The 12,998-nt window shown below is 33.1% G+C and overlaps 1 protein-coding gene across 2 annotated transcripts; it reads right to left on the reverse strand.

Annotated features, from left to right (window-relative positions):
* Positions 1-4,146: 4,146 nt before the first annotated feature.
* LOC120350917 (putative gustatory receptor 28b) lies at positions 4,147-12,136 on the reverse strand. 2 transcript variants are annotated; one of them, XM_039426213.1, is made up of 4 exons: positions 11,000-12,136; positions 6,672-6,740; positions 4,845-4,934; positions 4,147-4,284 (listed from the first exon to the last, which is right to left on the reverse strand). In XM_039426213.1, exons 1-4 carry the CDS (start codon positions 12,008-12,010, stop codon positions 4,225-4,227), a joined length of 1,230 nt encoding a protein of 409 aa, XP_039282147.1. In that variant the 5' UTR covers positions 12,011-12,136; the 3' UTR covers positions 4,147-4,224. The 2 variants fall into 2 exon arrangements, with proteins under 2 accessions (XP_039282147.1, XP_039282148.1); XM_039426214.1 differs by lacking the exon at positions 11,000-12,136 and adding an exon at positions 7,607-8,562.
* Between the last annotated feature and the right edge of the window lie 862 nt (positions 12,137-12,998).

The following is a 12,998-nucleotide window of genomic DNA, read 5'->3' on the forward strand; positions in this document are numbered from 1 at the left end:
TTTTGGACAATAGCCTGTTTCTATTTTCAAATATTGTATCGTTTGCTCTATCCAATAGATAAATACCTTATCTTAAATATAAAAAAATATATAAATCTATGTACCTACCCTTTTAAAATTATACCAAGTCTTGACTTGATAATGGCATTAGTAGCCGAAACATATCGTGACGAAATAATTCGAAAAGGATACTCATATTTATATTTTTATTTATATTCAAAAGTAGTCCTAAAGAAAAAAGACAATATCTTATCTTATATTGACACAATAAAATGCTCATCTTTTACAGTTCTATATGCAATATTTAAATTTGCAATAGCAGTACTTTCCAGTGTGATATGTTTTCGAGCATAGAATTTATTAGGGGTGGATGTGCCTACACCCTTATTTCAGCCATCTATTAAATTTAATTAGTTCTATGCTAATAATGGTTATGCTGTACGGTATTTAAGCATTGATAATGACAGCTGACAAGAGTGCATTGCATTATGCTATGATTAAATTTGTAGTAAACATCCTTTTGTTTCTAAATTTTCAACCAGATAGGTTATAAAATTCTTTGTAAAGAAAACTTTATTAAATTTGTAATAATATCAAGAATTTGGGAAAATTATTGTTTCAAAAACTTTAAAATTGATCAATCCAATCAATTAGGACAGAATTTATCTCACAATACTTATCGACGGTGTGTTTTTTGTCATAGCGTCAACTAATTTGTGAAAGTGTGCTGCAAAATATCATCGTACATAGGTACAGTACAATATTATTATTTTAAACTTAATTTACTATCGATAACAATATTTTATGGAAATTCATCATAATGGATGTGTTAGATGCAGAGGACGAAATGATCCCCATAGATGTTTTGAAATTTTCAAACTTCAGCTACGAAACTCCACCTACTAAATCATCCACAGACAAAAAAGAATACGCTGTCATAAAACTGAACAATGGGTTAACAGCTTTACTTATTTCGGATCAAAGTGATTTGGGCGGGGCGTCCCAGGATTATGATGGCGACGAAGAGGTTGATGATGATGATAATTCAGAAGACGAAGAGACTGAATTCAATTATGACGCTGAAGACGAAGAGAGTGAAAGTTTCAATGAATCGTACAATGATACAGAAAGTATCAGTCATAGTGAATCTAGTATAGGGGTATCAGTGCTGGAGGATGACTCCAGTTATGAAAATGAAAAACTGGGAATGTCTGCGTGTGCAGTTTGTGTCGATGTTGGCAGCTTCAACGACCCAGAAGACATGCCAGGGTTGGCACACCTGTTAGAGCATGTGATTGGCGCCGGGAGTCGCATTCACCCTGCCGAAGAAAAATTCGGTTCATTGGTCCACGAGTTAGGTGGCTCGTTCTTTTCAGCTACAAGATGCGAATGTGCAACATATTATTTCGATTGTCTCAAAGACAACATACAATTCTTCCTGGACAGATTTTCCAAACACCTAATCTCCCCCGTTCTCGACCACGATACTATCGAAGAAGAGATCGAAAATATAAAATACGAGTTTCAAAGCAGTGTTTGGAGCAACAACCACGTTAACAGAAAGCTTATTATGTGTAGCACTGCCAATAAAACTAACCCTGCACATAAGATAGTAAACGGTAATAAAATAATAAACCAGAATATATCTCGAGAAAGTCTCCTTCGACAATTATGTGAATTTTGGAAAAAGAACTACTCAGCACATCGTATTACACTAGCCATCCAATCTAAACACGCCCTAAAAACGCTTGAAATGTGGGTGGAAAAGTATTTTTTTGACATACCTTGTAACAACCTACCAGCTGAAGTATTTCCTCCTTGTGAGACTCCCTTCAAAACAGAAGAGTTTTGTAAGTTGTACACAGTTGAACCATTTGAAGACGAACACCTGTTACAAATAAGTTGGGTACTACCGTCAGTTGTAAAACTCTACAAATCAAAACCATTGCACTATATTCGTTGGTTAGTTGTCCAAGAATGTTCAGGATCCTTGTTGGCTTTTTTGAGAATGAAAAACTGGGCATCCAAAGTAACTTGTAACGATCCTCGTAGCACAGTCGACTTCAACTCGATCTACAGTATATTTTCCATCAAAATAACTCTCACCCACACTGGACTTGATCATTTGGAAGACGCATGTTGCGTTATTTTTACTTACATTAAATTCCTCCGTGAATCAATCCCGGTATCATGGATTTTCAACGAAATAAAAACTGTGGCAGATATACTTTTCACACACTCAACTGAAACTTGGCCGCTGTTGAATGTGAAAAATTTGGCTGAAAATATGCGTCTATATCCTTCCACTGACTATTTACAAGGCGAACATATATTTTCCGAATACGGCTCTGATCTTATTTCACAGTTACTTGAGTTGATGAAACCTAACAAGGCTAACATAATGATCACATCTTTGAATAAATCTGAAAATGTTCCACTAGACCATGTCGAATCGTTGCTCGGTAAGAAGTACCATAAGAGTGATTATAATTCCGAGTTTGAAATAGAGGATCACACAGCAAAAGAATATTTTTGTTTGCCCAATGCAAATCCGTTTATTGCCAACGATTTTAGTATTTTGGATGCCCTTGAAGATGAGAGTTTTCCAGAAGTAATTAGTAAGAGCGGTAGGCTTGAAACTTGGTACAAGCTGGAGACAAAGTTTCAAAGGCCAGAATCTTGCTTGATAATAAAATTCGCTTCTCCTGAAGCTAGTAAGTCCGCAAGGAATTTTGTAATGCTTGAAATATTGACACTGGCACTAAATAGGGTTGTGAGACAAGAAATCTACGCAGCGTTAACATGTGGGTATGATTATTCATTAAGCTTCGACGAAAATGGGTTTGAAATATTTTTATACGGATTCAATGATAAATTAATATTGTTATTGGAATCTGTACTGGAATGTGTTAAAAAATCTGGAAGTATATCTGATTTGATATCGGATGAAGAATTTGAGGAATTTTTTGAAAGCGCTATCTCCAAAACTGATTTGGAAAACAAACCGTTTAAATTATGTTATCAAATGATTCAAAAAGTTATTTTTACCCCTAGTTGGAGCTATTTTGATAAGTTATCCGTAGACAAGACAGACGAACCGTTGACAAGAAGTCACTTGGATTCATTTGCAAAAACGTTCTTGCAGACAAGTACTTTGAAGTGTTTTATTAATGGGAATATATCTAAAGAGCAAGCAATGCTTATGGTAAATGCCATGGCAATTTTCAATGAATCACCTGCAGAGAATTTCGAGCAGAAATTACCAATTCGTGTAAGTAACCTGTTACAAGGTGAATTATGTTGTAAGGTTCAATCCTTTGATAAATCTAACCCTCATAACTATCTCATCAATTACTATCAATATGGAATATGTGACATAAAAGAGCAATGTGAATTACGGTTGATTGTATATTTATTCAAGGGGTATCTATTTAGAGAGCAATCTAAAGAACAAATAACTTGTAATGTGTTTGCTTGTTCCCATGAAAAGGGCAAAAAAATCATGGGTCTAATGTTTGCTTTGAAATCAAAAGAAGATTTGAACATTATTGATGTAAATTTAACAGAATTTTTATTAACCTTTTCTCGTGATCTAGACCACCTACCAATAAGCACTTTCAAAGCATTAAAAACCGCGTTCACAAAAACTATTCAACCTGAGACAATTGATTTAGTTGGAGAATCAAAATACTTTGGAATGAGATAACTAGCCAAGTTCCGGTATTTGATCGACGAGAGAAAGAAATTGAAGAGGCCGACAAAATAAATTTTCAAGAAATTCGTGAAACGTTTAGAAAATAATTGATAGCAAATCTAGTCGGAAACTGAGTGTAATAGTTGAATCTTCAAAGAAAGATAGTATATTAACACCTAGTCTGGAATATAGCGGAAGACCGAAACTATTATTTATAGATTCTAAAACAAATGAAAAGAAATCCATAAAAAACATGGAACTATTAAAAAGTACACTAAGTTTTTACTCAGTGAATGATTCAAACAATGTTGATGTCAGTAAAATGTAATGTAAATGTGATAATACACAAATTTTCATCCAACTTTTCAATGAGAATCTTTTATTGAGTAGAACACTGTATTTAATTGTCTACAAAATGTCTCAATTCAAGTTTACTATAGACTTATAAACATCGAATCCACACCGTATAATCATACCTAGTTTTAGAGTTAACAATTTATACTGTACTCGAATATGAGAAAATAAAAAATCTAAGTTGACAACTGAAATTGGATGAGAATCACCAAATATGTTGTCACAGCACCAATAACCTGAAAAATAGAAAAATTACAAGTCAACAAAGGATATAACTGATGGTGAAAATAGGCAATTATGATCAACATAACAACAGACCTAAAGTTGACTTAATAATAATAAATGTTTCTGAGCGAAAACAGACATTCAGTTTGATACATATTGAATTATTAAGCGTGTCATTCATTTCAATTGATGATTCTCAATAAATGCTCCATATTATTATTAAATTTAATGAAGAATATTGAATTGAGATTCAAGATGCGGGATAAGAACGGGATGCAGACGATTTTAAATAGATAATTTCATTTATTTAATAAAATTATATAATTTATAATATTGTATAAATATTGTCCTGGTTCCCACACCCATCTCGCGGCGGTGTGTTCAAGGCAGGCATTTTTGGTAGGTGAGAAAGAAGGATTTTTTAATTTAGTTGGGTATATTTCAAAGTATTCAAATAGTTAATTTGTTGAACTTTGAATATTTGCTTAAAATCAAAAAGTCAATAATGCATATTTCCAGCGAATGCTTAACTTAATGTAAATTATATTATTTGATAAGGAGGCCTACTCACGTTATTGATAAGCGTAAAGTCGATCACGAAGAATCCAGCTGCTGTGAATGTTATCTTCTGGTGAAGTATTTGTTGTGAGAAAATCATTAGCTGAAAAAAAAACAATCGACAACATACAATAAGTACCTAACAGATCGACATACAGTATTTATAAAAATGATAGTTAGGCCTACTGAAAGATTTTAGAAGTACACTGATCACTCATCTCAAAAACGTTTTATAATAATGAAATGTTTATTAAGGCTTTGCACACCAGTTTTTGAAATATTTTTCTCGAGTTATTTTTTTACTTTCCTTGCCTTATTACCATAGGTAAGGAAAGTATTGCTTTCCGAAAAAAATTAAGGTACCCAAATTTCTAAATTTCTATACGTTTCAAGGTCCCCTGAGTCCAAAAAAGTGGTTTTTGGGTAATAGTCTGTATGTGTGTGTGTGTGTGTGTGTGTGTGTGTGTGTGTGTGTTGTGTGTGTGTGTGTGTGTGTGTGTATGAGTGTATGTGCGTCTGTGTACACGATATCTCATCTCCCAATTACGGGAATGACTTGAAATTTGGAATTTAAGGTCCTTACAATATAAGGATCCGACACGAACAATTTCGATCAAATGCGATTCAAGATGGTGGCTAAAATGAAGAAAATGTTGTCAAAAACAGGGTTTTCCACGATTTTCTCGAAAACGGCTCCAACGATTTTGATTAAATTTATTCCTAAAATAGTCATTGATGAGCTCTGTCAACTGCCACAAGTCTCATATCTGTAAAAATTTCAGGAGCTCCGCCCCATCTATGCAAAGTTTGATTTTAGATTCCAATTATCAGGCTTCAGATACAATTTAAACGAAAAATTTCGAGTGGAAAAGATTGAGCATGAAAATCTCTACAATTAATGTTCAGTAACATTTTCACCTAAAATAGAAAATAAGCTCGAAATTCGAGAAAATGTGATTATCCAATTGCAAACTGTTGGCAACTGTTGATTCTATTAAATGATTCACTATCAAGAGATAGCAGACCTCGTATGTCTCCAGCGTTATTGTCCTGTCACCAGCTGGCTCAAATCTTTGTTTATAAGTAGACTTGAGATGTGCGTGAACACTAGCGTCATGTGATCAATTTTCATAACGGCAAGGAAAGTTGTGTGAGTGCGCCACACCAGATTTTTTCAATTTGAATACTATCAAGTAATGAAAATGAAATAAGATCCTAGATTCTGAACATTTTTCTCGTTAATCAATTCTGATTAACGCCATCAGGCGTTCCTAGTTCCATCAGTTTGAAGAGGATATAAATATATTATATGGATATCTATATCTACATCCTCCTGAAGTCAAGCGCACACAGCAGCAAACAGACGGGAAAAAATAAACGTATGCATGTAGACATATGATGGCAATAAAATCATGCAGTTTGAGTATATAATATGTTTCAAGGTATTGCCATAGAGAAAAAAATAGCGCAAGTAGATTTCCCATGGTATAGGGCGATTATGTCGCGATTTTTACTGTTATCTCAAGCCGATAGTTCTTTCCCGTGAAGCTGTGTGACGCTGGTAGCCTCTCATATTGTGCCGTTCATACACTCTCACCCGGTCAAAACATTAAAAATCGACAATAATCGGCTTGAGTTGACAGTAAAAATTTCGACATGAACGTGCTATACCATGGGATATCTACTTACGCTATTTTTTCGCTATGGAATTGCTTAATAATAACAATTTTTGAGACATTCATTCAATTTCTTATGAAACAACCAAAATTGAGTAGCCTGCTAGATTCTTCAAGCAAATTTTCATCTGCTTTTAAGTTTGACAAATAATCAAAGAACTGACCTCTTTCCTCATTCTTGGCTGTAAATCGCTGTTCAGAAGACCATGTACAAGGATTCCAGTGAAGCTAGCCTTAAAATAAATAAACACAAAGATTGTTAAAAATAAACGAATATAGTGGACATGTTTTCGAATAAAAGACAGTTGAAATATGACAACTAGAATCACATAAATGATATAGTTATTAAAGTTTGATTTAAAGAATTCAACTTAGAATAAACAACATTCAGAGCGCTTGTAGCTCTACATTAGCATCTTGCGACGGATAGCATTAATTTTTATTAGAAAAAGCACTCATTAATATCAATAGCTGCTGATTACAACAATTTGAAGATTTTTTAAAGGTAAATCAGTAAAATTCCCCTTACTAATGTAATAGGTTTACCAATTTTTAGGTTCTACAATAAAAAATAAAATATCAATACTGTAAGTAAACATGCGATACAAATGTATTTTAGTGGAGGAAATTATAATAATTTTACAGCTACAATTTTCTATTAATAAAATTTGTTGAATACATTGATGTTGAACCTCTCCATAATGCGATTCGCAGACGGTGCCGAGAGCGGGAAAATTTTAAGCCGTAGTTAAATGGGTGAAATCGTCGCCTTCACTCACTACCTCCGTAAACAAAGCCGTAGTGCATTCGTGTGACGTCAGCACATGTAGGGCTCCTACACCAATAAAAACACTAGTTGATATAGATCAGCTGAAATCAACGAATTTTTATTGGTGTAGAAGCCCTACCTGTGCTGACGTCACACGAATGCACTACGGCGTTTTTTACGGAGGTAGTGCTTCACCGCCATGCGAATAACATGCAGTGAACTGCACAAGGCTTAATTAAAAAATTAGATTATATTGACAATCTATGTTAAAGTACTCAATACAGTGGGATTGGATATAAACCTAATCAGTTTCCTCAAATTTAATTTTACCTCTTTACTAGTGGCAGAACAGATATAAGCTAGAAAGTTGAGCTGTACTAGAGACATTATTGCAATTCCAAGCACTGTCGACAAGCTCACAACCAGATAAGCGTTGACATCTGATGGGGGATCAATTGTGAACGATGAAACAAAATAACAAAAACTTGTCAAATTCAAAATATTGTGCAAAATGCTCGACAAAACTGGCAACGCGAAAAATTGGTTGACCTCCTTGCACAATTTTGATAGCACTCTATGTAGCTCGCAGATTTTTTTGATGGGTTGAAAATCACTTCTTACATTTTTAAACAACAATCTATCAGCTCTCTTCAAGTTACTCAGAGAAAAATCGTTCTCACTTGCGTTTCCATAACGTACTAGTTTGGAATTCAACAAATGAAACAAGTATTTAATCAGAAATAAACAGTTGATAAACTCGCAAAGTAGTGTAGCGTTGCATACAACCATGATAAATATACCATACGAGTTTTCGCCCATGTATGTATTTTGTGAAAAGTTGACACAAGCATAGATAGCTATACAAATAATTAGAGTAAGCTCTGTTTTTATCAACAAATTATAAGGAATATTATGTCCTAGTAACTCAATTTCCTCACTAGATGTGCCCAATTGGTTGATAATCTTGATCAAACTTTTAGCATTTAGAATGTGTTTGTACCAGGACATGAAATTAGTGAGCATTACTGATGTGATCTGTAAACCGAGTACAAGTCTTTCAAATTTCGGCAGGGGATTGTTGAAGTAGAATGATAGCAGCACATCGTTCACAGATTTCACCACAATCAACATCAGAGTGATCTGGTAAGCAACTGATAGAACTAGTTTTACTGATAAGGAAGCCTGTTTGAATTTTGGGGTAATCAAAGTGCTAAAACCGACAAACCGTGACAAATAGTAGATCGGTCGAAGTGACGTAACAAAATCTTCTGACAAATGCATGTTTAATGAAAAATATTGAACAAGATGAAATCATAAATATTTTTTATTAAAGAATAATTCTACAAAATAACCAATAGCGTGTATGCGATAGAATGATAGTGGATAGCCTACTGGGATTGAAATTAGAATGTTAATCCTGAATTGAAGAGAAAACGCTTAGTGATGATGAGAAGGCAATTGATTGGTTTGTGAACAGTCTCAATTGTTTGGCAAATATAGTTAATTGATTGAAATGGAACGGGAAATTCAATCAAGCTAATCATTCTTATGAGCTGTGAAGCGTTATGTCTGAAGCTGAAAAGACAAATCAATAATTTGAAGAATTGTGATGTTTGATTCGGTCAGGTAATTAACGAATAAATTAATTAAAAACTACTTTACGGTAGTAGACCTATATTATGATACTTTTATCATTTTTTGGGTGATAGTTTTATTTTTTTTCATTATCATAAGAGAAATCGAGAAATAAATAAATTTAGTTGCAAAATTAATCGACATTCGAGGGTCTTGCTAAACATTGGATAGAGTTAAGAATATTTAAGAATAGATACTTTAGCAGGTAAATAAATATTAAAAAGTATAGTTTATGAAAACAAATTAGAAAATAATAAGAATGAAATTGTATAAAGAAAAATGGTTTCTAATGAAAAAAGTTATGAATAACATTATAGAATGGTAAAAATATTTAATAAATGAAGGTAGAATCATAGAGAAACAATAGCGTAAGTAGATATCCCATGGTATAGGGAATTTATGTCGCAACTTTTACTGTTATCTCAAGCCGATTATTGTCAATTTTTACTGTTTTGTTGGGGTGATAGTGTATGAACGGTACAATTTGAGAGACTACCAGCGTCACACAGCTGCATAGGAAAGAACTACGTGAACTATCGGCTTGGGATAACAGTAAAAGTTGCGACATAAACGCCCTATACCATGGAATATCTACTTATGCTATCGTTTCTCTATCAACGGTAGAATGCTATAAAGTTTATTTAATGGAGTACAGAGTGTTTGTAAGTAAATATTGGGTGTTTTACTCTTCACAATATCTGACTAATGATTTGATTAATCTTTGATTGGAAAATTATATTGTGAAGTAGAAATAGCTTGAGAGTTTTGTTTGTTGAGACCACTTTGCATGTACATTTTACAATATTGCTTAATCTTCTTCTTCTTACAAACAAGGATTAGGCTTTAACCTGTTCCGACTCACATCTAGCAAATTATTCAAATAAACATAAAAAATCCTATTATTGCCACCGCTTGCGTGGTCTGCCAACATCTCTTTTGCCTACTGGCTGATAATTATAGACTTTAAATGGTATTCTTTCAGCTGACATTCTTTGAACATGCTCCCTCCATTGATGCCGATTCTCCGTAACTCTTTCATTCATGCTGCAGATTTTCAATTCTTTCCTAATATCTTCATTCCTGAAAATTAATAATCTCTTCTGTAACCTCCCTTGGTTCTTCGGAGAAATCTCATCTCGGCTGCCTGCACTCTACTTTCAAGTGGCTTCGTAGTAACCCATGATTCACTACCATAGAGGAGGACTGGAGCGGCCATTACCTTATAAAATTTCATAATTGTATCTGTTCTAGCTTTTTTACCCAAAGTCCTGCTGATATTTCCACATATCATTTGGAACTTTCCTATTTTCTTCTCAATATCTAATTCATCTTTGTAACTAATGTCACTTCCTAGATATGTATATTGAGAAACTTGTTCCAAAACTGTATTATTAATAACAATTTTCGATCTGGCCGGATATTTGCCTCTGAATGCCATAACTTTTGTTTTCTTAGTTGATATTTTTAAATTATATTTCTGACCTATTTCATTGAGGATATGGACTGATCTTGCTTAATAAATATTAATATTATTATAATATTATATATTGTAATATTACCGATTTTTATTAAAAGTGATTAATAGAAATGTTTGTAAAAAAGTTTTATAAATTTTAAAAAACTAGCATAGAATCGTAAAATATTTATTATCAATTTAACATCATGTTTTAAGAAGTAAAAATAGGAAAGCTATGAAGTTTATTTAATAGAGAATACTTTGAAATACATAATGATAAATAAACCAAATCCTTACATAAAAATGTATAAACCAAATTATAAACTCACTCTAACAAAAAGACAGTGACTAATAACAATGTTTCACTAACGAAAAATTCTGAAATGGATTTTAATTATTTCCTTTTAAATACAAAAAGTACAATTTATAATGTATGTTCTTGGCAGATTTTTTTATGTTCGTGTTTTGATAAATTGTTCTGTTAATCAAGAATGTATTATGTATCTGATTAGGATAGCAACTCCTATTTGTATGAGTACTTGCTCAAGAACAATTATAATAAAACTGATTTGATTTGATTAATGTACAAATATGTTAAATTTGTAGGTAAAACTATTTAATAGATTACTCACTTCTTCAGTAGTTTTGACGCACGCATAGACTATGAGTACCAACTGTAACAGATTGCTGGCAAATACAAATCCCTTGTTAATGACTGGATACAGTCTGGCCACTCCTTCCAACGTCAAATGCAAATCTTGAACTTTGAACGACGACAGGTAATACAGAGACAAAGTAATGGACAGCAATTTCAGCAGAAAACAGAGAAGAAGCTGCGTAGCATAGTAGCTGTTAATCTCTGTACACAACTCAGACAGATATCTGTGGATTTCTTTCATAACTTGAGCTACATTCAAGTTGGGATTAGTCGAGGTGTGGTCCAAGTTTTCAGGAAACAGTTTGTTTTGAAACTTTGCAGCTTTCCAAATCGTATAAATTCGCATGTATTGGTTTCGTGTGATGAATTCCCGATCTTGTAGCTTGTACAGCGAACGCGAATGGTAAATTTGGCATAAATAGTTGTTAATACAACAAAAATACGCCCTCATACCCAACATAACGTTCACAAATTGATAGATGAATATTATGTACAAGGAAACAATGAGAAAGTGCTCTGGTTTGTGACCGTTTTCAAGGTATTCCAGAAAGTAATGTAGGGAAACAACAAACATAACTAAAACCATCTGTGGTGCTTGCGAAAATGACAATTTCTGATTGAATTTTTCTACACCCATTAACAAGAACAGTTTTTCCACTCTGGAAAATGCATCTACGAAAATCAACATTTTCCTACTGAAAATGAAACAGCACAGCCAAGACGACAGAACTATGATAGTGACAGAGAAAAATTCAAATATAGTCGACAGTCTTCGAATTTTCTTTTGCCAAGGGAAAACGGCCATTACTGTTTGGAGGAAATTGTTCATGTAACATAGGTAGGCGAAAAGTAACGCAAGAAGTATCACGTAGAACATTTGCAGGACGCATAATGGAAAGACTGAGGCTGATTTCGAATTCCAAAATGGAGACAATCCGAAAAATCGGGATATTTTCATTATGATTATCACGTTTCGGTATACCATTTTAGTCTTGTATTAAGACACTAGTTTTCTATTGTATTATAGTTTAAATACAGATAATACAAGGAAGTTAGACAAGATATTTGGTTACTCTATGATGATTACAAGTTTGCAGTATCAAGACATTAGGTGAAGCACACATGAGACAATATATTTGACTAGTGTTGATGGCTACAATCATATTTGCAGACATTGAGTAAAAAACATAAGAATTTTGTTAGTCTATGTTAGTAGCTATTAAGGTTGAGTCTAGAGTCTCTAGAGTTTCCTAAGCAGGTTATTGGAATGGATTAATTCAGGGTGTGAAGCAAGGTTTCGCCTAATTAAACAATGCATTGACTTTCTGTCTGTCTTGATTAAATCGACTAAACAATTAACTGTAATTAGGAAAAATTGTTGTTTACTAATTAGCTTTACATTCTGAATAATATAATCGATGGGAAAAAGGGAGTATAGATGGTTGCACTTCCATACACGATTTAATGAAACACTTGTAGCCTACTGGAAGGTGTAGTTTTCCAATTAATAAAAACAATAGGACAATAGTACCTATAGAACATGTAGTAACATTTTTATTAAAACATTTTTAAAACTTTAAAACATTTCAACGACTAGTTTCAGCCTACTTTGGCCATTTTCAAGTTAAAAATGAAACTTATTTAGCTGAAACTAGACGTTGAAATGTTTTAAAGTTTTTTAAAATGTTTTAATAAAGAGGTTACTACACGTTTCATATTGTTTTTATTAATTTTAATAAAGTAGCCCATGCTAGTAAAGTGATTTTAAGTTATTCAAATACAACAGGTTCATTAATACGAGTATAGTGTACAATCAATTATACGTGTAGGAGTATCTTTAAAGGCGCCTATAAGGATTTCGGTGTTTGAATTGATGTCTACTTGAATTTGGTAATACTGTAGAAAACAATTTTAGTTTGAGATATTATTGAAATTTACCAATTGGAAGAAAACTGAATATGATGAAAATGAGA

This window comes from Nilaparvata lugens, chromosome 4 (assembly GCF_014356525.2).
Source record: "Nilaparvata lugens isolate BPH chromosome 4, ASM1435652v1, whole genome shotgun sequence".
Lineage (NCBI taxonomy): Eukaryota > Metazoa > Arthropoda > Insecta > Hemiptera > Delphacidae > Nilaparvata > Nilaparvata lugens.